The sequence below is a fragment of the Schistocerca nitens genome, chromosome 5 (genome assembly GCF_023898315.1).
Source record: "Schistocerca nitens isolate TAMUIC-IGC-003100 chromosome 5, iqSchNite1.1, whole genome shotgun sequence".
NCBI classification, from domain to species: Eukaryota; Metazoa; Arthropoda; class Insecta; order Orthoptera; family Acrididae; genus Schistocerca; species Schistocerca nitens.
In genome coordinates this window covers 464,709,908-464,735,650 of record NC_064618.1, presented here as the reverse complement: position 1 = coordinate 464,735,650, position 25,743 = coordinate 464,709,908, and the positions used below count along the sequence as shown (strand labels likewise).

Here is a 25,743-nt window from a genome sequence, read left to right as displayed (position 1 = left end):
TGGAAACGCGAAGGAACAGTGCCAGCTAAATGAAGAGCAGGCAGATGCCATGTTCTGAAGGACAGGGACCGTCGAGCATGGAGGAGGGTATTTGAAAAGAAAAAATGGCATACCAGCGAAAAGAATCATTCATGAGCTCCGAAGTGCTAAAAGCAGTCCAGCTTGCGCAATGACTTAGTGTAGGGGGTTCAAAATAATGATGGAGTAGCTCCTTATGAGGCACACATTTCAGTAATCAATGCTAAGAAACGCTTGAGGTGGTTTTAAGAGCGATGCCACTGCACAGTGGATAACTGTGAAAGAGTGATTTGGAGTTACGAATCACCTTATACCCTATGGCAATCCGATGGAAGGGTTTGTGTTTGGGGAACGTCCAGAGAACACTGCCTGCCATCATGTGTAGCGCCAACACTGACGCTTGGAGGAGGTGATGTTACAGTAGAGTGGCGTTTTTCGTGGTTAAGGTGTGGTTCCCTTATCGCTCTTAAGCGAACGCTTAATGTGAAAAGATAGGAAGACATTTTGCAGCACTGCTACTGCACACAGTAGAGAAACAGTCCGGAGACGATGACTATTTGCATCAGCATGAGAATGCATCCTGTCATACAATTGCATCTGTGTGGCAATGTTTTGCGGGCAATAACAATCCTGAAATGGACTAGACTGCCCAGGGTCGCGACTGGCTGCCAATGGAACATCTTTGGAATGAGTTAGAACGTCGAACTTGCTCCAGTTCAAATGGTTCAAATGGCTCTAAGCACTATGAGACTTAACATCTGAGGTCATCAGTCCCCTAGACTTAGAACTACTTAAACCTAACGAATCTAAGGACATCACACATATCCATGCCCGAGGCAGGATTCGAACCTGCGACCGTAGCAGCAGCGCGGTTCCGGACTGAAGCGCCTAAAACCGCTCTGCCACAGAGGCCGGCACTTGTTCCAGCATCCAACGCCCAACATCACAACCTTCTCTAATTTCGGATCTTTAAAAATAATGGACTGCTATTTTTCCATAGACTTTCAGACAACTCCTTTAAATTGTCCCCACCAAAGCTGCATCATAATGCGCGATGGGTGGTCACTTCACATATTAACGTTCACTAACAGATGATACTTTTACTCAGATGGTGTACTCTATCTCTTATCGCAATGAGGTTTCCCATGCAAGTCGGCTTCTGGAGGGGCTGGTTTCTCGGAATCGACTTACTCATGGTACGTTGTCAACACAGTGACACATGACAGGCCCAGTGCCTGTACGAGCTTGGAGGTGGACTGTGCCAAGAGTCTGGCGCACACATTGTGACTGCTATCAAATGAACTGATATCGCGAGCCTCGCACTACTCCGTTCGACTGTCACGCCGTCTCCCAGTAAAAGAACTGATAACATCCCAGAAGCGCGACAGACCATACTATTCCATTTCCCGTGACGAAGAGGCTGTGCATTCTGCAACACAATAGCTATCTCTAAGTGAACTGTTCACGACTGTAATTAAATTCTTAGAGCAAGCTTGTGGTCATATCATTGCATCTACACATGGTCCCAAATCAGGGACAAGAATAGTGTCTCGAACAGAGGTTAATGCTTTTCGTGAACATTGATTTACAATCTCAATTTCCCACTTCTATCTCCTGTTTTCTGCATTTCGTGAGAACCTCCAACTAACCGATACTGGTCTAGTTAGCGCCCCTAGAGGGGAAAATGGCTACCTTTTAATGCCTGTCCTACAGAGACCACTAGAAAAGACGTTTGTGGAGCATGGAAAACAGGAAGATCTACACACTGATTCAGGGTAATGTCTCCCACCATAAACACTGGTCGTACCACAGAGGACTGATGATTGTAATTCGAGATCCATATCAGATCTCAGATCATTCCGAAATTTTATTGTGGGCATATACCTCAGCAGATGTGAAAATTGGCTGATTTCTGCTAAGAGTCTTACTCTTATTACTGCCGCCGCAACTATTACCTCCCTACTAGCAATTACTGACACCAATGCTGCAATAACAACACTTGCTGATATCGTCAGTAATTTTCAGCCGAGGCTACAGTAACAGGTACAAATAGCGGCCGTGGAGCTTGGCCTTACGGACTTCTATAACCCTTAAACCGCTAACTGAGGTTGCGCTTCAGCTGCAGATGTTGGTGTGCTTACCTTCATGGAGAACGAGTCGTTCCACTGTCGTACGATGGAATCTGCACGAACGTCTTTCCACGTGATGAAGTTGTGGAAGGGCTGGCCAGTTTCCCGGTCCCACGTGATGAATGTGCATCGTTGGCTTGATATGCCCAGTGCAACCAGCTGCGCTGCTGACAAGCCAGCATCTGCAAACACGGAAATTGCACGCTGCTAGAAACTGCTAATACAAAAACGAAACCAAGAGCGAGAGAGGAAGTGAGACAGAAGGGAAAGGAAAGAGAGGGGAAGGGGGGAGAGAGAAGGCATGTGTGGGAGTGAGATAGAAGGTGGTGACAGACGCAGAGGGGGAGGACAAAGTGCGGAAGAGAAAAGGAAAGGAAAGGAAAGGAGAGGAGAAAGAGAAAGAGGGGGGGAGGGAGGGAGGGGGGTAGAAGAGAAGGAGGAGGGAAGAGGGAAAAGATGGGGGGCGAGAGATGGGGTAAAGAGATGGAAATGGAGAGATGGAGATAGGAAGACACATCCACTTTAATACAACTAACAAAATGTCCGATACTTTCACACTCATCTTAAAAATCTAATGAATGGAAATTTTACAGAAGTATCATATAAAATACAGCATGTTCGCAATTCTCTTGAAGTGATCTACGTAAAGCAGATCGCTATGTTAAGCCACAAATGAAAACACTGATAAAGGCACAAAACGTGGATTAAATGTAAATTTGAAGTAGCTGACGTCATCGACATATCAGAAGAAAGAATAAGATACATCTTGCAAAAAAATATCTCACAGTTCATCCTTTGTGTGAGTTGGGTGTTGTGTTATTGAATGTTGACAAAATGCTAATCTGAATATGGCTCTTTCGACTGTTTTAATAAGAGTCCAACTAATTTTATACGCCCACTCTTTGTTTACTCAAGTAATTAAACTGTTTTCGAAGCGTTGGGTGGAGTCGGTGACACTGTGACAACAAAAGTCGACTTCAGCTGGCGGAGGTAATGGCCAGTGTTTTCTGCGATCTTACTGATTGCCTTTAAAAGGATGAAGTAACAAGTGCAGAAAACTACGTCAGACATCTGAACCAACTGAATGAAAACAAGCACGATAGGAGGACTGAAAAGAAAAAAGAAATATCATATTTCATCCATACAGTGCATTTCCCTATAAATTTGTTTTGGTAAGAAGAAAACGGACAGATGAAGTACAAACTACACATTTACCCCCATTTACCTGATTTACCACTCTTTGATTTCCATGTATTCCTGTGTCGTTATATTTGTCGCTAGAAAATGTTCTGCGCGCGATAAAGAGGTTATAGCAGCCATAGACAGGTATGTGTAGACCATCTAGGATCACATTTCAGGCAAGAAATCATCACTCTACTAAAATTCTGAACAAAATGCAGTGACCAAAGAGAGAGCAAGTAGACGAATGTGAATATTTTTGTCATAAAAAACATTATTTCAATGTCAGGCGGAGAACGTTTTACCTTGTGTGAAAGTAAAAACTTCTTATTTTGGGACAGATTCATGACATTCGATAGTTTTTAGCGTGACTGAGCGACTTTTGTCCTGCCAATACTTCCGCTGCCTTTTATTTCGAGGGTAACATTGCAGAGATGTTGCATCACTTTGAAAACAAAGCCAGTTAATAGAGCTACTCACATTATACAGCACTAGTGGTAACCTCTGGTAATTGATTAAGGAATAACTGTGACGATCAAGAGAAAACGATTAAAACTACTGGCAGATGGTCTTTCCCGGGCAGTAGTGTTAACAGACTGAGCTACCCGCACACGACCCAATAGGTGCCCGCAAAGAACAGGCGCTACCAGTACATCCTTCCTACTTTCCAAACTTCACCAACGCTCATTTGCACACCTTACTGCAGAGGGAAATATTCATGCTGGAAAAAGTCCCCTGGACTATGGCTGACAAGGGGAATATCACAGAAACAGTCAACTGATTAGGCTCATGTTATGCAGGTCCCTTGTGCACCACCTAAAATACGCAACCCTAAAGTTTTTATCGTGCAGCAGACTCAGAACCGGCGGAATCGACAAATAATGAAAACCGAGCACTTTTAATCATCATTTACTGGGTCCGAGGAATCGAGAAAGGAAACTTTCACGACTAGGACTTGTGTACCCATATAGGAAAGTATCGCTGGCCAAGCGACCAAGCGAACTGACCGGGAAAGCGAATGAGCAGTGTCCATTCCTGTAAGTGTTCAGAAGTTTATTGTAATACGTGTTTTCTTGAAATTATTTTCAGACTGCAATGCAGAACATGACTGGGTAACTCTGAGAGACGAAATAACGAAGGTAGCAGAGGATCAAATAGATAAGGAGACAAGGGATAGTAGAAATCCTTCGATAGCACAATATACACTACTGGCCATTAAAATTGCTACACCAAGAAGAAATGCAGATGATAAACGGGTATTCACTGAACAAATGTATTACTGACCAGACGTTTTCAATTGGTGAGAGATCTGGAGAATGTGCTGGACAGGGCAGCAGTCAAACATTTTCTGTATCCAGAAAGGCCCGTACAGGACCTGCAACATGCGGTCGTGCATTATCCTGCTGAAATGTAGGGTTTCGCAGGGATCGAATGAAGGGCAGAGCCACGGGTCGTAACACATCTGAAATGTAACTCCACTGTTCAAAGTGCCGTCAATGCGAACAAGAGGTGACAGAGACGTGTAACCAATGGCACCCCATACCATCACACCGGGTGATACGCCAGTATGGCGATGACGAATACACGTTTCCAATGTGCGTTCACCGCGATGTCGCCAAACACGGATGCGACCAATCATAATGCTGTAAACATTACCTGGATTCATCCGAAAAATGACGTTTTGCCATTCATGTACCTAGGTTTCTCGTTGAGTACACCATCGCAGGCGCTCCTGTCTGTGATGCAGCGTCATGGGTAACCGCAGCCATGCTCTCCGAGCTGATAGTCCATGTTGCTGCAAATGTCGTCGAACTGTTCGCGCAGATGGTTGTTGTCTTTCAAACGTCCCCTTCTGGTGACTCAGGGATCGAGACGTGGCTGCACGATCCGTTACAGCCACGCGGATAAGATGCCTGTCATCTCGACTGCTGGTGATACCAGGCCGTTGGGATCCAGCACGGCGTTCCGTATTACCCTCCTGAACCCACCGATTCCATATTCTGCTAACAGTCATTGGATCTCGACCAACGCGAGCAGCAGTGTCGCGATACGGTAAACCGCAATTTCGATAGGCTACAGTCCGACCTTTACCCAAGTCGAAAACGTGATGGTACGCATTTCTCCTCCTTACACGAGGCATCACAACAACGTTTCACCAGGCAACGCCGGTCAACTGCTGTTTGTGTATGAGAAATAGGTTGGAAACTTTCTTCATGTCAGCACGTTGTAGGTGTCGCCACCGGCGCCAACCATGTGTGGATGCTCTGAAAAGCTAATCATTTGCATATCACAGCATCTTCTTCCTGTCGGTTAAATTTCGCGTCTGTAGCACGTCATCTTCGTGGTGTAGCAATTTTAATGGCCAGTAGTGTATATTGAGTTTAACCGATGAATCGCGAAAATATCGAAATGCAGCAAATGAAGTAGGCGAAAGGGAATACAACGTCTAAAAATGAGACAGTCAAAGTGCAATACGGCTAAGCAATAATAGCTAAAGGGCAAATGTAAACCTATAGAACCATGTGTAACACAGAGAATGATAGATACCACCCACAGGAAAATAAAAGAGGTCTGTGTAGAAAAGAGAAACAGCTGTACGAATATCGAGAGCCCATATGGAAAACCAATGCTATGAAAAGACTGCCAAGCTGAAACGTGCAGGAATATACAGACTGTCCCAGGAGAAATGGTCAATATGTAGGGACACGACAGGAACGATAATTCAGAGCAAAACAGTCTCATAAACATAGACTCTAAAATGTATACCTTAAGAGCTATGAACATTTCTTCATCTGAGATATTGCGCAACAAATATCTTTTTACTGCAAGCTCTTTGCTTTCCATATTTTGAGGGGCGGTAGTATGGACCAAAACAAGAAAAAACTGTCCAATAAACATGAGCTTAGAAGATAGGTTATGAATGGAAAACCTCCATTTATAGCTTCTGTAGACTTATAGCAAGCTTTAGCCAATGATGACTGGTATACACTCTTTGAAATTCTGAAGAGAGTAGGGAGCGAAAGGCATGAAATGGAAGCAGTGGTTGAGAAGGGAATGAGACAGGGCTGGGCCTATTACCCATGTTATACAATCTCTACGCTGAGCAAGTGGTATAGGAAATCAACGAACAAATTGGAGAAGGAATTAAAGTTCATGAAGGGGAGATTTGCCAGTGACATTGTAAATTTGTCACAGACTGCAAAGGACTTGGAAAAGCATTTGAATCGAATAAACAGTGTCTTGAAAGGAGGATGTAAGATGATCATCAACAAAAGCAAAACAAGGCTACGGAATGTAGTCGAATTACATCAGTCGATGATGAGGTAAATAGATAAAGAAATGTGACACAAAAAGAAGTAGATATGTTTTACTACTGGAGCAGTAAAATAACTGATGATAGCCGAAATAAGGATGATATAACATGTAAACTGGAAATTGCAACAAAATCGTTTTTGTTGAAGAGAAATTTGCTAACATCAAACACAGATTTCAGTGTTACGAAGTCTTTTCTGTAGGTTATCAGCAGCGTGGCCTTGCACGGGAGTGAAAGGAGTGAAACGTGGACGACAAGCAGTACAGACAAGAGAAGAACGAAAGCTTTTGAAATGTGATGCTGCAGAATAATGCCGAGGATTTGATGAGTAGATAGTGTACCTAATGAGGAAACGCTGAATAGAACTGGACAGAAAAGAAATCTGGGGCATAACTAAACTAAAAGAAGGATCGGTTGATAAAACATAATCTGAGGCATGAAGAAATCGTCGGGCAGCCAAATGAAAATGAGAACAGATGTAATAAAAGTAGGTAAACTCTTTATTATTTCAAAAGTAATCGTCATAACTGTTGACACATTTATTCCATTGTGAGACGAGAGGGTCAATGCCTTCGAGGGGAGTTGTTTGCGATTGTCTACGGAAGCATGATTGAACGCAGACGTGCAACTCTTCGTCCGACGCAAATAGACGGCCACTAATGTCTTTCTTCAGGGCTGCAAACATATAGAAATAGCGTGGAGACAGATCTAGACTGCTGGAGAATATGTAAGGGTTTACCAGCGAAACTTCTGCAGCGTACTTGAATAAACGTTAGCACCATGTGGGCAGGCCCATGAAAGCATTGACCGTTATGTCCCACAGTGGGATAAATGTATAAACAGTTATGGCTATTATTTTTGAACTTTTTTCTTTCTGTCTAGTTTTAATTTAACAGCCTCTTGTAGTATAGGAGAGACAGAGTAGCGTGGAGAGCTGTATCAAACCAGTCTTCGGACTGCATATTACAATAACACGTACTTTCCTGCGTATCAAAGCTGGTGGGACAGGAGGATTAACAAGGTAAAGAAATCAATCACAAATACTGTATAGTTAATAATAAGGTAGATAAATAAATTTCTAAAACAACTTGTATTAGTGAAAGATTAACAGGTTAATCCTGGTCGTTTAACGATCCGTCTTTAACTCACTCTGTTACATATCTGCACAGTCACCCGAACAACAGTATGCGTGGTACATATCATAGACTCGAAGCAAATATATTCGCGGCATCAATACGATCTAATGAATGGAATCTTGAGCAGCTATATCGTTCCAGCTCAACATTATGCAGAAAACAAACTTCCTTTGCATTTTATAATACTTCTTTTTCGAGAGTTAATTTTGATGCGTAGTACACACATGATAAAATCGCGTGATAAACCGATGATGGAAAGTTAATCATGAACAATGCTATGGATCGTTATACCGTCCGCGCGGTTGTGGAATTGGCTCTGAGCACTATGGGACTCAACTGCTGAGGTCATTAGTCCCCTAGAACTTAGAACTAGTTAAACCTAACTAACCTAAGGACATCACAAACATCCATGCCCGAGGCAGGATTCGAACCTGCGACCGTAGCGGTCTTGCGGATCCAGACTGCAGCGCCTTTAACCGCACGGCCACTTCGGCCGGCGGTTGTGGAATTCCTGCTGGGTTTTCACAAGTGAACTGCAATTATGAAGCCTCGAAACAAAGCTGTCAGTACACCCTAGAGGCGAAATCGGAACAGTCTTTCGAGGAGTTTCTTTCATATGACGAGGATTAAAATCGTAATTATTCACTAATCGTAGTTGTTTGAAGAATTTATTTACGTCTGTATCTTGCCGTAATTGCTTATTTATTACCTTATTAACCACGCTATTCCTACAATTTCGATACGAAGAAAAATGTATATGAAAAAAACCTTTAGAATCCACGTAGGAATCTAGCGGGGTCCCTCTGCCCCTCCTGCTAGTTGCCTTGGTCAGTCAGCCAGTGCTGCTTCCGTGAAGGGCTCTATCCTCATGAGTACATAACGGCTTAGTCGCAGAAGTAGCTTTACTCGAATTAAAAAAAAAAAACACACACACACACAAAGCTTTTGCAGACTTCATAAATACTAATAAAAATGCTCAATTTTTAATTATCTATCGATACTGTTAGTTTTGAGAGCACACTACATTGCAGACTGAAAGATTCATTCTGGATGACAAAAGATTACCGATACGAGCTCGAAACATCAACGACTCAATGAATAGCTGTACATTACCATGACCATATCTACCTGCAGTGTGTCTACACTCCTGGAAATTGAAATACGAACACCGTGAATTCATTGTCCCAGGAAGGGGAAACTTTATTGGCACATTCCTGGGGTCAGATACATCACATGATCACACTGACAGAACCACAGGCACATAGACACAGGCAACAGAGCATGCACAATGTCGGCACTAGTACAGTGTATATCCACCTTTCGCAGCAATGCACGCTGCTATTCTCCCATGGAGACGATCGTAGAGATGCTGGATGTAGTCCTGTGGAACGGCTTGCCATGCCATTTCCACCTGGCGCCTCAGTTGGACCAGCGTTCGTGCTGGACGTGCAGACCGCGTGAGACGACGCTTCATCCAGTCCCAAACATGCTCAATGGGGGACAGATCCGGAGATCTTGCTGGCCAGGGTAGTTGACTTACACCTTCTAGAGCACGTTGGGTGGCACGGGATACATGCGGACGTGCATTGTCCTGTTGGAACAGCAAGTTCCCTTGCCGGTCTAGGAATGGTAGAACGATGGGTTCGATGACGGTTTGGATGTACCGTGCACTATTCAGTGTCCCCTCGACGATCACCAGTGGTGTACGGCCAGTGTAGGAGATCGCTCCCCACACCATGATGCCGGGTGTTGGCCCTGTGTGCCTCGGTCGTATGCAGTCCTGATTGTGGCGCTCACCTGCACGGCGCCAAACACGCATACGACCATCATTGGCACCAAGGCAGAAGCGACTCTCATCGCTGAAGACGACACGTCTCCATTCGTCCCTCCATTCACGCCTGTCGCGACACCACTGGAGGCGGGCTGCACGATGTTGGGGCGTGAGCGGAAGACGGCCTAACGGTGTGCGGGACCGTAGCCCAGCTTCATGGAGACGGTTGCGAATGGTCCTCGCCGATACCCCAGGAGCAACAGTGTCCCTAATTTGCTGGGAAGTGGCGGTGCGGTCCCCTACGGCACTGCGTAGGATCCTACGGTCTTGGCGTGCATCCGTGCGTCGCTGCGGTCCGGTCCCAGGTCGACGGGCACGTGCACCTTCCGCCGACCACTGGCGACAACATCGATGTACTGTGGAGACCTCACGCCCCACGTGTTGAGCAATTCGGCGGTACGTCCACCCGGCCTCCCGCATGCCCACTATACGCCCTCGCTCAAAGTCCGTCAACTGCACATACGGTTCACGTCCACGCTGTCGCGGCATGCTACCAGTGTTAAAGACTGCGATGGAGCTCCGTATGCCACGGCAAACTGGCTGACACTGACGGCGGCGGTGCACAAATGCTGCGTAGCTAGCGCCATTCGACGGCCAACACCGCGGTTCCTGGTGTGTCCGCTGTGCCGTGCGTGTGATCATTGCTTGTACAGCCCTCTCGCAGTGTCCGGAGCAAGTATGGTGGGTCTGACACACCGGTATCAATGTGTTCTTTTTTCCAATTCCAGGAGTGTATATGAGTTGCTTACTTTTTTTTCCGAGTTTGTGTCAACACACATAATTCTCCCTGCAACGTATCATGGCGTCGTAATGGGATATCAAGTTTTCTAGAATACATTTAATGTAGCACGTAAACAATTCGTCCCGCTTACCTACGAAGTTGCTTTTGTTCATCGATAATGAGTAAGCAGAGACGAAATCAGACTTTATCGAATTTTTATTAGTAAATAACTGTACTTTACTGTCCTGAATCGAAAATAATAACAACAATATTAAAATGGCTCTGAGCACTATGGGACTCAACATCTTAGGTCATAAGTCCCCTAGAACTTAGAACTACTTAAACCTAACTAACCTAAGGACATCACACACACCCATGCCCGAGGCAGGATTCGAACCTGCGACCGTAGCAGTCCCGCGGTTCCGGACTGCAGCGCCAGAACCGCTAGACCACCGCGGCCGGCAACAACAATATTAATAATAATCGAATTACAACTGAGACATAGCCTACCAGATTTAGGACGAACAACGGGAAACGTGAGACCCTTTCCACACTGGCGACATTTATTTACTTATCAGTCATTAGATATAATTAATTGCCACGTGACACATCAATGCATATTAGCACTGTAATTGTACAGTTTTATATATTTATGGCACTTTACAACTGATTCATATATATACACAACCAAATATAGAATGACAAACATATGACCTCAGCATAGCTTTTCTTCGAATTATATAAATGTCTTTTAAATATAAATCTCTTTGTCTTCAAAATCTCAAACGTTTGGATTATCTCTTCCAGTAACCAAAATATTCATTTAAGCAATCAAGTGGACTCTCCTCCAACACGTGTTAAACATTATATTCAAAAACATAAGTCTTTTCTATATGGGTAGCAATATTTGGAAGGCAGTTGTACAGGCATACCCCGTATACGTTACACTTCTCTCACAATGACCTGTCTGGATCACGGGGTCCCAGGCTCGATTCCCAGCCCGGTTGTGGATTTTCTCTGCCTGGGGACTGGGTGTTTGTGTTGTCATCATCATCATCATCACCACATCATCATCATCATCATCATCATCATCATCATCATCATCATCATCATCATCATCACCACTCGTGATAGTGGCTGGATTGGATTGTGTAAAAAAAAAAATGGACTGTGTAAAACTTGGGACTTTGTACGAGCGCTGACGACCGCGCAGTTGAGCATCCAACAAACCAATCATCATCATCACAATGACCTGTCGAGTTAATAAATTTTACTGTAGTTAAAATGTTTAGCAGTTTGAATTTTGGTATGTAACTCTCTCTCTCTCTCCCCTATTCATTATATTGATTGCTCTTATCTGTACGATATTTTTATTCTTATTTATAAAGCTTCCTCACGGCTCTGAAATTGTGAATTATTCTTCTGACGTTCTCTGTCCAAGTTGATTTACGTATAAGCCAGATGAAGACCCCCCAAAAAATAAAAAAAATACATTTGCTGCTTGCTGAAGTTCTTCGTCTTTGGTTTCCTTTGGTTGTATACAAAAAAACTCTTGATTTGTATACACGAATAATGTTCCGAAGAAATGAGTACTCAAATCGTCAAATTGGGCGGGCGTTCCAGTTAAAATCAAAAACGCTCGAGAAAGAGGTTGAGACTGACACAGAGAGAAATGCCAAGAATCAGTTATCTATCTTACTCTGACCAAATATTCGGAAAATTTGGTAGACACCTATAGTTAACACGAAATTCGGTGTATTTCGCTCCCGTCGACAAAGATGAAACGTCGTCTTTGTAATATTAAATACGAGCTATGTCTCCGAGAGCCATTCCATGCGAAAGTGGCATATTCTTACGTCGAGCAGACTATTACAACAGTCAAGGACAGAGGCAGGGTACATCAGCGGCACACCCGACTAAAACAACCAAAAAATCAGTTGACACCGAGCGCTGCCTCGAATACAACTATAAAATGAAATACAATGAGACCAGTATAATGGTTTAATCGCCAAGTTTCTTGGAGCCTATCGAAATGAAGATGTCAAGAAATCTAAAGAAGAGATATGGTCGTTTCAATTTAAACAAGGGTTAGGGTCCGCCACTGAAGTTATGAAGATATTGCCGACCACCACATCCACTAGATATGGGAAAAGCTGAAGGAATGTGCGTTACACGGAATATCAGTGCGGGCTCTGAAAAGCAAATAAATATAAAAGGGCGTAGATCGTGTCGGAGCCGAACCGTGTTATAAATAGTCCGCAGTCTGATTGGGGTGCAGGCACATAACAGGAAAACTCTCAGGACCTGAAGAACTCGACTGGGTTGGTCGTCGAAATATTATGCGTAAAATGGAGACGACAACTCAGCTGAACACCGGAAAGCACACACATGGTCAAGTATAGGGTTTCATCAGTTTGTGCGCATTGCCTCCAACCCTACACACTGAGATGACAGAAGTCATGGGATACCTCATAATATCGTGTCGGACCTCCTCCTGCCCGGCGTAGTGCAGCAAGTCGACGTAGCAAGAACTCAACAAGTCGTTGGAAGTCCTCTGCAGAAATATTGAGCCATGCTGCCCCTATGTTCTATGGGATTCACGTCTGGAGATCTGGTTGGCCAAATCATTCGCTCAGATTGTCCAGAATGTTCTTCAAACCAATCGCGAACAATTATGATCCGGTGACATTGCACCATTGTTGGGATCAGGAAGTCCACGAATAGCTACAAATGGTCTTCAAGTAGCCGAACACAACTATTTCTAGTCAATAATCGAGTCAGTTGGACCAAGGAGCCCAGTCCATTGCATGTAAAACACAGCCCACATCATTACGGAGCGAGCATCAACTTGCACAGTACCTTGTTGACATCTTGGGTCCATGGCTTCGTGGGGGTCTACGTCACATTCGAACCCTACCAGTAGCTCTTACGAACTGAAAGCGGGACTCATTTGACGAGACCACGGTTTTGCAGACGCCTACGGTACAATCGATATAGTCACGAGCCTAGGGGACGCGCTGCAGGCGATATCGTGGTGTAAACAAAGACACTCGCGCTGGTCGTCTGCTGCCTTTGCCCGTTAAGGCCAAATTTCGCCGCACTGTTCAAACTGATACGTTCATCATACATCTCAGATGGATGTCTGTGGTTACTTCACGCAGTGTTGCTTGTCTGTTAGCACTGACATCTGTAGGCAAACGCCGCTGCTCTCGGTCGTTAAGTGAAAGCCGTCGGCCACTACGTCGTCCGTGGTGAGAGGTAATGCCTAAAAGTTGGTATATTCTCGGCACGCTCTTGACATTGTGGATCTCGCAATATTGCATTCCCTATAGATTTCCGAAATGGAATGTCCCATGAGTCTTGCTCAAATTACCATTCCGCATACAAAGTCTGTTGATTCTCGTCGAGTGCTCATAATCACGTCGGAAACCTTTTTACATGAATCACCTCAGTGCAAATGACAGCCCGGCCAGTGCTCTGCCGTTTTATACCTTGTGTCCGCTATACTACTGCTGTCTGTGTAAATGGAAATCGCTGTCGCATTTTGTGTATTATCACGTGTGAATAATCTCCCACTGTGACAAGGCATGTCTGGCTGCTAGGCCGGAAGCAAGAGAGAGTCGGATATGTTACGTGGAAGACGGGAGAGTGGTGTACCACAAATACACAAACCACCAGGCGTGCGCGATGGAAGAGCTCCGCACGAGGCACAGCGGGGGCGAAGGTCAGCACGCCCCGTAAATAGACAACCTGTCGCGGGAGCCAGACACAGCAGGCGCAACAAGGAGGCGTCCCTGAACCGTAGACCGCTCAAAAAAGTCGTCGTCTAACCGCTTTCCGCCTTAACAGGTTTACGAGGCTATCAAGAGTCACGGAGGCAGCTGAGCAAGGCTTTTCACACACTTAGGGGTCCACGAGGGGAGGCAAGAGGGGGGCACTTGCTTCCTCCAGGAATCTGAGACAGAATTTTTATCAATTTCAGAATTCTCAGGTATTTCTAGAAACGTGCTACGTTCCTAATTAGCAACGGGATTATTTGACTGTGGAGCAGGTTAAACTTTGGTATAAGGATCCTTGACTGGTAAGCCACAGAGCCCTCCTATGTAACATTTATTTAACAAACAATTAAGTCAATTTTTGCATACATTGGTACCAAACAAACATTTGCACAGAATCAATAATATGAACAATTAAAACTTAGTACAGGTAGTAAGTACCAAAATTTTAAGAAATTATAAAAAAACAGGCAGAGTTAAAACACCAAAATTCGGTTTGTTTAAAAAGACTGCAATGACAACCAAGCAAAACTCAATGATTTAAGTTGAACTTCGAGTGGCATTAAATGACACAATACTTTCAAATTCAAAACTCTACTCAGCCCGCCACTCCGCGAGAAAATCAGAATCATTAGTAATTAAGAATAGATAAATAATATGTAAACTGAAGGTGCAGGGGGGGGGGGGGGGGGAGAAATGAAAAGAAAGGGAAAGAATTCTTGATGTCAGCTGCCTCGGAACATGATCTTCTTCCCTTTCTTTTCCCTTCCTGTCTTTCCTCCCACTCCCTCCACCTTCAGTTTTGCATAATACAGAGGGGTCCATAAAAATGCATCCACTGTTTAAAAGTCCATAACTTGCAAACTAATTGACGGAGTTGTCTCATTTTTGGTGAAAGTGTAGCTTAAAGTGCAACTTAAAGATATCACTGTAGGTGTTCGAAATGGTCACCATTAACATCTACACACAAACTATGCCGCCGAACTGCAGCACGAACTACTGACTGCAACGTGTTCAGTTGGATATTTTCACATGAATGTACGATGGATTCTCGAAGTTCATCCAATGTGCGTGGCTTTTGTCGATAAACGACGTCCTTTAGTGTTCCCCACAGGTGAAAGTTCAGAGGAGTTAGGTCTGGGGAACGTGGTGGATACTCCACAGCACCTCTACAGCCTATCCATCTTCCTGGTAGATTTTCGTCGAGAGACGCCCTAACACGATTTTGGGGCGCCAGGTGAAAGAATGGGGCGCCATCTTGTTGAAAGTAAACTCTTCCGTCTCCATACAAGTCTCGGATGGCAGGTAAAATGGATGTCTGGAGCTTCTGAAGGTACACCTCACCTGTAACTGTGCCGTCAAAGAAGAATGGCCCAATCAAGCCCCGGTAAGACAACCCACACCACATATTTACTCCTGGCAAATTCACGGCTTTGTCTACATGGACGTTCGGATTTTCGGCGGCCCAGTAGACGCAATTGTGGCGATTTACTATACCACTGAGTTTGAACTGTGCCTCATCAGACCACACAGTCATCTCTAGAAACTCTTCATCGTTGCGCACCATGTTAGTAAACCACTCGCAGTGCTCCATTCTACGATCTGGGTCGTTCTCGTTCGTTGCGTGTAGCAATCTTGGGATGTAGCACTTCCACTTTGCTGTCTTCACAATTCGCCGAACACTTGAGCGACTCACTCCAGTTTCACGGGCACACTGTCTCACAGACAGGTGCAACTAAGAACAAAACACTGACTATCTGGCGACTCTCATGTGACAAAACAAAACAACGTAATATAACGCTTTTGTGGCGATTGCCGGAACTACCAACTATTACACTACCAAAGATGAGACAAGTCCGTCAATTAGTTTGCCAGTTATGGACTTTTAAACAGTGGATACATTTTTTTGGACCCCTCTGTATGTATCACTGCTGCGGATTCCGCATGGTGTCTGTTCTTTCGGACATGTCCGAATAAAAACAGGCACCACGCAATCACTTAACTGATTCGCCTCAATGGGCTATGAAACCACCACCTTCGGTGCGAATGCACAATCACGTCCGACTTTCTGCGGGAATCTGAAATTAGCGAACAGAGGTGACATGGACGGGGACTGCAGATACGTGGCGCCAGGTGGAAGTGGGGGTCGGCCGAGGGAAGCACCTATGCAGTCCGCGCAACTGCGATAAACAGTTTCCGAGTGGCGCAACTGCCAAGTAAGCTGGAGATCCCGGGTTCGAATCTCGGTCCGACAAGTATTTTCGCTCGTTCCACTGACTGCGCATCAAGTCCGGATGCAGCCGACATCATGAATGCCTTACCTTTCTTTTTCTCCCCCTCCCCCCTCCCACATTCAATTTACAGCTCCGCATTCCGTATGATACCTGTTCTTTCGGGCATGTCAGAAAAGAAAAATCAATAACAATAAACTCAACAGTAGTCTGAATTTACATCTGACGTTGCCTTTACTCAACCGTACAGATGATGTCCAAGTGGTAGGCATTCAGGAAAACGAAGTCGGCCTTGTCACACCTGGTTGAGGTAAAACATGAGCTACTCGCACAATCCGCCAGTATGCCCACACCTCACGCCAGTTACTTTATCACACACAATTGTAACAGACTTCTACAACAGGAAGAAAACCAGATTTAATTTACGCATTACCATAATGCAAATAAATAATGCATGAATGCAACAAATCGCCCAACACAGGCACGCAAAAGGCTGAATCAGTCAGTGCGAAAATTTGACACTCAAGTAAATCTCGGCTGCATTAGTTAAGACCTTACTATAAATACGGCAACTGAGCAGACTATCATAGTCCAGCGTTCAGAGAGCGCATGCTGACAGCTATGTAGCTGGGAAACACGGTGTGCAATTTCACTCTTTAGTTTACACTCACAAGTAACGGCGAACTGTTTGTTACTGACATGCCACTTAACATCCTAACCACCTAGCCAAATTAAGAATATAGGTAATCTGGGGAAACAGTCCAAATGCAATGTCCGGCAGGTTCGCACCGTTAATCTGACGGCAGTGAGGTGGTTAGGACAGCAGCCTTCGACACGATCCAGCTATCGTACCCCGCTCAGACCATTCGAGCCAACAACAGCAAGCTGCGCTCTCAAGTATCTCTTCCGGTCGGCGGCGGTTACAAGACTGCCCCCCAGCCGACCATCCGCCTCCGAACTGGCGGTCGGCATGTGACCAGTACAGACGGTGGTGTCGCTCTCGGCTACCGGTGGCCCGCTCTATGCTCGACAGCCAATCACCGGACACAGATAACATTTCCGCTTGCAGGCGGCCATAAGACCCTTCCCAAGGCAAAGAGTGCACACGGTATCAGCGGGAGGTCTAAGCTCTTTGCGTGAGCGGTACCTGCCCGTGTAAGAATCGATACTCAGGCCTGAAAATGATAACGTTTTTCTATTCATCCGCAGATTTAGCATTGCTGAATGCAAGAGGATACTATGGCTTTCATAATGAAGAAAAAATGGTTGTCAGGTTGTTCACCGTTTTATTTTCGTGCTGGCGGTTTCGGTACTGCTTTGCAGTCCTGGGGAATGTGAACCTTCCCAGAACACTGGCGAAATAAGACTACTCGTCTTTCCTCTGTTGCTTCTTTATACAGCCCTTGGCGAGCTGCAGAAAGAGACAGTTCCAACAGCCAGCACAGTACAAACGCGGCTGCACTGTATCTAGCCGACAGACACCCGGTCCCCAGTTCCCGAAAAGGACAGCCGCTTCGCCTGCTGCTATTCTTAATTTCAACAGTAGGATTTCTTTTGACATGTCAAGGCTTACCGAGACTTCATTCAGTTTAACAAGGTAGGGCGATTGTAGCAGAGTATGAAGAACACGACATTGCCAGGTGCATTCATCTATATTTCTCCTCTGGACCCAATTGCAGAGATAAGACCGATGACCTCGCTGTCTGGTCTCTTTCCCCAAACAACCTAACCTAACCTGACCCAATTGCAGAAGAAATATCAATTTTTCGCTGGAAAGAGGGAAAAAAAGGTGAAAGAAATGTTGTTTGGACCTTCTGAAACTGTATGAGTCTTAAACTACGAGGGCGCGTTGAAAAGTAATGCCTCCCAATATTTTATGTGAAAACTCTTAACTTTTTTCAGTAAAACAAACTTTATTAACATTCTATATCTTTATTCTTCATGTCTACGTATTTATTTCTCAATATAGTCGAACATTGCGACGAACAGATTTCTCCAGACGAGAGACCAGTTTGTTGATAGAACATTTGGCTCTGTTGACGGAAGCTACAACTTCACCCCTGCTTGCACCGCTTCATTTTGATGTTCTCGAAGGTGCTCCTGAAGTTTCGAAAAGAGACGAAAATCGAATGGAGCCAAATCGGGACTTTATGGAGGATGTTCAGTAACAGTGAACCCAAGGTTTCGGATTGGTGCAAACGTCACAGCGCTCGTGTATTGTTTGGCATTGTCATGCTGAACGAAAGGGTGCTCTATATGTTGACGAACTCTTCGAATTTATACTTTCAGTTTTCTGAGGGCCTCGCAGTACATTGAAGAGTTTATGGCGGTGCCTTTAGGCACAAATGCCGAAGGCACCACACATTGACCATCACAGAATACTGTCAGCATGACTTTGCCTGCTGATGTCAAGGTCTTGAACTTGTTTGCAGTCAGTGATCCTTTGTGACGGAACTACAATGACGCTTTCCTGTTTTCGGGATCCAAATGGTGGACCCAGCTTTCATCATTTGTTGCAATGTTGTTAAGGAACCCATCACCCTCAGGCTCAGAACACAACTGAAATTGTTGACAGATGTTCATCAGCCTCTGCTTTATGTCAGGAGTGAGCATTCGAGGCACCCATCGTGCGCACAGTTTTCTGTAGAGCAGTTCTGCAGTGATGCCCTGTATACGCTCTCGTGAGACGCCATCCTTACCTAAGAGCTGTGTCCGTGTTATCCGACAAATTTCTCTGATGAGTTCATGAACCTGATTCCGGTGAGTCTCGTTCGTTGCTGTCAGCTCCGAGCTGTGTCATACACGCTGAGCTTAGCACCACCGTTTCCTCCAATACGAGCACGAACAACTTAACGACGCACATTCCGGTGTCGAAACACTCATTGCCTTACAGGTCATTCATTGGAGACGGGTTTTGCTCTGTTAGAAACACGATTACAGCATACTGTTTCTTACGCATCGACATAGTTACGTTACACATCGCCATTATGCACGCCACAATTCGGAGCTTTCAAGAGACAGAGGGTTGCAACTTGCATCAGCATAAGCGAGAAAGTCGATCGAGTGATATGCATGACATGTAATATCTCAGCCGATATTGAGAAAAAAAAAATCGGCGGCAGTACTTCTCAGCACGCCCTCGTTTAACGCGTGCAATGCAACGCCACATCGAGCCCCGAGTTATGATTTCTGCATTCCTGTTACCTTGGCTACACAACAACACAGCTAATCTAGGAGTTCTACGCCATTAACAGTTTTTTCAAGCGACAAATCAGATGTTTGTTTTCGAAAGTTTCCTACATCCAAATTCATATTAATAATATTAAAGGATATATTTCTAAAATACTAATGAAATATGCTTTCCTGCAAGATATAACAGTAATCTGCCTTTAAAAAAAATTATGACTGTATATCAAACGTTTAAGGTACAGTAAGCTTTGTGTGCTTCCTGTCAAACTTATTTCTTGAGGCACGAGATGTTCTCACACTCAACTAGTTATATCAAAAATGACACATTTGGAATCGTACCTCCTCATGGATAAATTTCTGCGGACACCCATGTTCCTACACATAAGATGTCTCAGAGCTGAACTAACACACCTGGAGACACTATAGATCATACTCAGACCATTTTCTCATAACAAACATTTATTTCTTGTGATCATTTAAGCTTCTCGGCGAATTTTATGATATCCAAGTGCCTAGGTTTGCAGTTCTACATCTACATCTGCCAGCGGCTAATGTTCTTATCGGAGCACAAAAAGGGTAAATATGATCCTGATCGAAAGACTAACTGAGAAATGGCATAACAACTGCCTCATTCTTTCTTCTTCAGCACCTTTAAAAATTTTCCCAAAAATTTTGGCATGCGAACGTATTAGCGCTCTTCTTAACAAGCAACTCACCTCTCATTCCCGCAAGCACCCCTAACTATAACTCGCTCACACCTAATAGTCCTTCGCTGTAAGTCGCTCGTACCCGTCCACTCCTAGTTACCCTTTCTCACTCACTCTTCAGCCCAACTCACTATCATCCTCTCTTTGTGACTCTCTGTGCCTCCTGTGTCATGGCCACAGTCTCCTTCGTTCAACAAAATTGTTGTTTTCTCACACTGTCACAGTCTCCCTCTTGCTCTCTCTTAGTGCTATCTCATTCACTTCTACCCTCTGCTGCTGTCTCTTCTCACTGTCACTCTCTCTCCCTTCCTCGTTGTCACTGTCATAGACTCTGCCTGTTACTATCACTGGCTCTCAAACACATGAACTTTCTCCTTCTCTTTATTCCTCTCGCACTGGCACTGTCTCCTTCACTCATTTCCTAGCACTGTTCTGCCACTGTCAGTTATGTTCCACTGCCACTGTGTCTCTCACTGCCATAGTCTCCTACCTTCTTTCTACACACATCAAAAAAAGTTTTGCATCACCCCGGTGCCCAAAACTCCTGAAGATAGACGTTGACTGTGGATATTGTATCACAGACACAGTCCCTTTGACTGTTCACAGATGTCACTAAACACGCCCAAATATGTAAACAACCATGCATGAGCAGCGCTTATTAGACGGTGGGGGTCCGACAACCGGTCAGTTCCAGTCATTCCACCAGGTAGGAGGTACAAGGCTCGTGTTGTCTGTAGTAGACAGTCAATACAGCGGTTCGATGGCGTCCGCATTGCTACTTTGTGCCAGGAAGGGCTCTCAACAAGGGAAGTGTCCAGGCGTCTCGAAGTGAACCAAAGCGATGTTGTTCGGACATGGAGGAGATACAGAGACAGAGCTGTTTATGGACAACGTGACCAACCAACCACTCTGAGGGATCTACGCTGAATCGCCGTTGAAAAATGGAACAATCTGGACCAACAGTGCCTTGATAAACTTGTGGTCTCTCTGTATGCTGGTACAACATGCAATGTGTGGTTTTCATGTGCAATAAAAAGGGCGGAAATGATATTTATGTTGATCTCTATTGGTGATGCAAAAGTTTTTTTGATGTGTGTGTAATACAATTCAGTATGCAAAAATTTTTTTATGTGTGTGTAATACAATTCAGTATTTATTACTTTTCCGTCTTTTTTCCACTGCCACTGCCTCCTCCTCTCTGAGCATAAAAAAAGTGCGAGTACGTTCGTATGCCAAAATTTTTGTGGAAATTTTTAAAGATGCTAAGGAAGTTAGAATGTTCCAGCCAGTGTCCCACTTTTCAGTCAGAGTCTTTTGAACATGAGCATATTCCCCCTTTTTGTGCTCCGACAGTAGCATTTTCCGCTGGTTCCCTTCTTTTCCCTGCTAAAGCAAGGCATGTCATTCTTATGAAAAGATATGTACTGGCCTGAAAAATGTTGATAGCTTACTTATGTGAAATTGAAATAATGCAAAAGTAAGAGTAATTTTACACTTTAGACCGGATTTTACATGCACAAGAATTTTACATGTGCTTCAGTACTACACCGCATTATCACAGACACACTTTACAACATATTTCTCCATGCTACGTCACTCTATAAACTATGTTTTCGCCTCACACTAAATTTTACGGACGTATTTTACGTGTACAGGTAGGGTAACTTTGAACTCTGCATTCGGAAACGAATGAATATGTTTCTTAGTTTATGAAGGAGTGATCTGTATTTACTTTCATAGGTGAAGAAAAACGTCTTAGCCAAGATCGCAATAAAACCCCGTATCGTGGATGACCGGTTCGGTAAACTTTATTACATCATGAAAAAAATTTTCAACATTTTTCAAGACCGGAATCTTAGGAATATATCGTACAAATAAAAGCCATTTGCTGTGCGTAGCCGTCATGGAGTCCGCGGCTCGATTTAGATACCCAGAAACAATGGTTATGAGGTGTTTCTCGATAATGGATAAATATTTTTGGTAACGGGAAGATAGTACTTCTACATAAATGCCTAGAGAATATACCATTAAAATTTGAGCAATTTTCTGCAGTTAGTTATTTAGGTATCAACTGGTGAAGGTGAAAAAATGGTGAAGGCGAAGAAACTGTGAAAAACGCCTTTTTCGGGATTTTCTCAGAAATCGTCAATGAACTACATGGCATCTCCATAAGCCCCTTAAGCGCACCGTGGACTAAATGTAACGCAAAAAAACCAACCAATTTGCTCTATTTGCCTAAGCTGCAGGAACTGTGTAATATTCAAACATGGACACTGTGCTGTAGGGTAAACAAATGATCGCTAGCCCGAGCGCTATCCATAACGCTTGACCCTACTTGTTGATCACCAATAGATCACGCGGAAAGTGTCTGGAAAAATCCCGTTTTTATGTGTGGCATTTTGGAACACATTGCTAGGCATGCTGTCGTATGAGTAGTGACAATCCGCAAGGTACCTAGTGTATGTGGCATAGTGTACTTCTGGTTCCAGTGTCTTACTCTGCCCCTCTCCCCGCCATTTCCCCTCCGTAAACCCCTAGTTGGCGCGTGAGAATAATGGTAGTCGGTAAACTTCCATATGAGCTCTAATTTCTGGAATATTCTCGTTATGGTAATTTCACCAGACACATGTGGAAGGAAATAATATAAACTTGAAACAAATGATCCCTCGGAAATAATATGTTGCCCGACTCTTCTACATGTGCATCTACACTCGGCAAACCACTGAGAAGTGCTTGACAGAGGGTGGATCCCATTGTACCACTTATGAACGTATTCTCTCTGTATTTCAATTGTAAACTTCTCCGAGAATCACAACGCCTCTCTTCAGAACGCAGTTAAGAGCCAAAGGACATGAAAGAGTACGCAGTCGAGATGAGAAGCGGAAAGGCAAACCGAAGAGAAATTTGGAATTGGAATTAAAATTGAAAAAGAAAACATAAAAACTGCGTGATTTTCTGGTTACATTTGTAACGGTCAGAGACGGCAAAGTACTTCGTAATCAGTTGCCCGGAAGGGACAATATTTTTACAAGAGATTGTAAGACGAATATAAACAGAAGTACAACAAGGGGAATCGAACATAGTCGAATGGAGTCATGAGATATTGAAGGAAAGAGATTAGGAAATGAGATAAAAAGTAGGAAATGCATCGTTTCTGCAGCAAAATAGCTGACGATGCCCGAGATAGAAGGGATATAAAATGCAGACTGCCAATGACAAGAAAAACGTTTGTATGAAAAACATTTAAGTATAAAGATGCTCGTACGCATTGTTTAACGCCATTTATGGGATACTGATGATGACTGGTCAGCGGAAATCGATACATCTAATAAACAATTTATATCCGTACTGACTAGAATATGTTCTGATGCCAATAGTATGGCGGACGTGAACAATATAGATTTAATTGATAGGAAGTTTTATCTAATGGTATCTGTGTGTAATGTAGCACAGAACGGAAGTGAAACGTGTGCAATTAACAGGTTAGACAATACATCTGGGAGGTATACGAGCTGGATCTAATGAATATCAAACATGATGTAACTCTTCAGGCTTTCCCGGCGAGATCTTGACATGTGGAATAATCGGGTCTACTGCCGGATGTTTGTGTCGTTCTGTACAATATTTCGGCCACGTAACTCGCTGCCATCTTCAGGTAGCACCTGAAGAAGGCAACGAGTTACGTGGCCGAAATATTGTGCCAGATCGACACTAACATCCGGCAGTAGACCCGATTATTCCACATGTCAATATCAAACATACTCAACAGACTAGTGATAATCGAGTGGAAACCTTAGTAACGAAAATAATATTTAATCGTTTATATGAATTGGTTGCGGTTTATAAAGACTGCTGGTCATTCAAAATGTAGCTCCAACAAAGGCAAAAAATAACGAAATGTTAATTATTGTGTGTATACAGTATAGCAGGAAAAATAAATGACAAATGTTTTACGTGATTTGGGAATATACTATAAGGTGAAAAATTTAGGACATAGAGTTGCCAACTCTGGCTTGAACGAAAGCGGCGGGTATTTCATTCCGTGCTCCTCCACTTCTATGCAAGAGCTCAACAATCATAAGTGTGGCGGCGACTGGTGGTTGGTAATATGTAAGCATCTGGGAAACCCACGAAGAGACATTTAGTTGGTGAGAGATGTGAAGAACATGCTAGCCACGTCAACAGCTGAACACCCTCTGTATCGAGGTAGATCAGGACACTTCGTGTGACATCCTGTCTTGCGTTACATATTTCAAAGATAATGTCACGGAGACGTCGAAAACAGAGCCACAGACACAGGCCTTAACACATCAGAAATGTAGCGCCTGCGTCCTAAATTAATAGCTGCGCAACCAGAGGTGGTCATGTTGTGTTCCAGTGGCATCCTAAACCTTCATGCAAGGTGCTGAGGCCATATGAATATGTCCACAGTGATGCTGTACGCAAAGCCATGACCCAACAGACGATGTGGTGGCACTACTGCCCTCTGTTTGCATAGTAAAATAAATAAAAAATGAAACCGCACAAACGACTCATCACATAGGAATTATACGGATGGGATTGATATACGCAGATGTGATGTACATGAGCAGACAAAAATGATTACTATTTCAGAAAAATTGTTTGATTTATTCAAGAATAAGAGCTTCACAAATTAAGCAAGTTGATAACGGTTGGTCCACCTCTGGCCCTTATGCAAACAGTTATTCAGCTTGACAATGATTGATAGAGTTGTTGAGTGTCCTCTTGAGGGATATCGTCGCAAATTCTGTCCGATTGGCAAATTACATCGTCGAAATCCCGAGATGGTTGGAGGGTCCTGACCCTAATGCTCCAAACATTCTCAATAGGGGAGAGACCTGGCGAATTTGTTGCTCAAGGTAGGGTTTGGCAAACACGAAGACAAGCAGTAAAAACTCTCGTCGTGTGCAGGAGGACATTAACGTGCTGAAATGTAAGTCCAGGATTGGTTGCTACGAAGGGCAACAAAACGGGGCGTAGAATGTAGTCGATGCTCCGCTGTGCTGTAAGAATGCCGCGGGTGACATTCAGGTGGGTACCCCACTGCTGTCCGAGGCGACTCCAGACACGTCCTCAGCATGCAATCTCACTGACTGGAGTCGAACTGTTTTCAGTGATGAGTCCCACTTCGAAGTGAACCCCGATGACCGGTGGAGACGTGTCTGGAGACTCCACAGACAGCGGTGGGGTTCCAACCTGAATGTCGCCCGGCATACAGCACCCATTTCGTTGTCATTGGCGGCACCCTCACAGCACGGCGTTTCGCGAACGATATTCTATGCCCTGTTTTGTTGCCTTTCATGGCAAGGCATCCCGGGCTTGTATTTCAGCAGGATAATGCTCGCCCGCACACGGCGAGAGTTTCTACTGCTTGTCTAAGTGCTTGCCAATCCCTACTTTGGCCAGCAAGGTCGCCGGATCTCTCCACAACTGGGAACGTTTGGAGCATTATGTGCAGGGCACTCCAAATTTTGACCATCTAACGCGCAAAT

At 44.3% G+C, this 25,743-nt stretch overlaps 1 protein-coding gene across 3 annotated transcripts in view; it reads right to left on the bottom strand.

The window, feature by feature from the left end:
* The window catches only part of LOC126260886 (putative glycerol kinase 5), a 351,198-nt gene that overhangs the window by 195,808 nt on the left and 129,647 nt on the right, over window positions 1-25,743 (bottom strand). For all 3 annotated transcript variants that reach the window (XM_049958329.1, XM_049958330.1, XM_049958328.1), the window contains one exon: window positions 2,160-2,329. In XM_049958329.1, coding sequence (XP_049814286.1) covers window positions 2,160-2,329 — 170 coding nt within the window. The remainder of the gene's footprint in view (window positions 1-2,159; window positions 2,330-25,743) is intronic.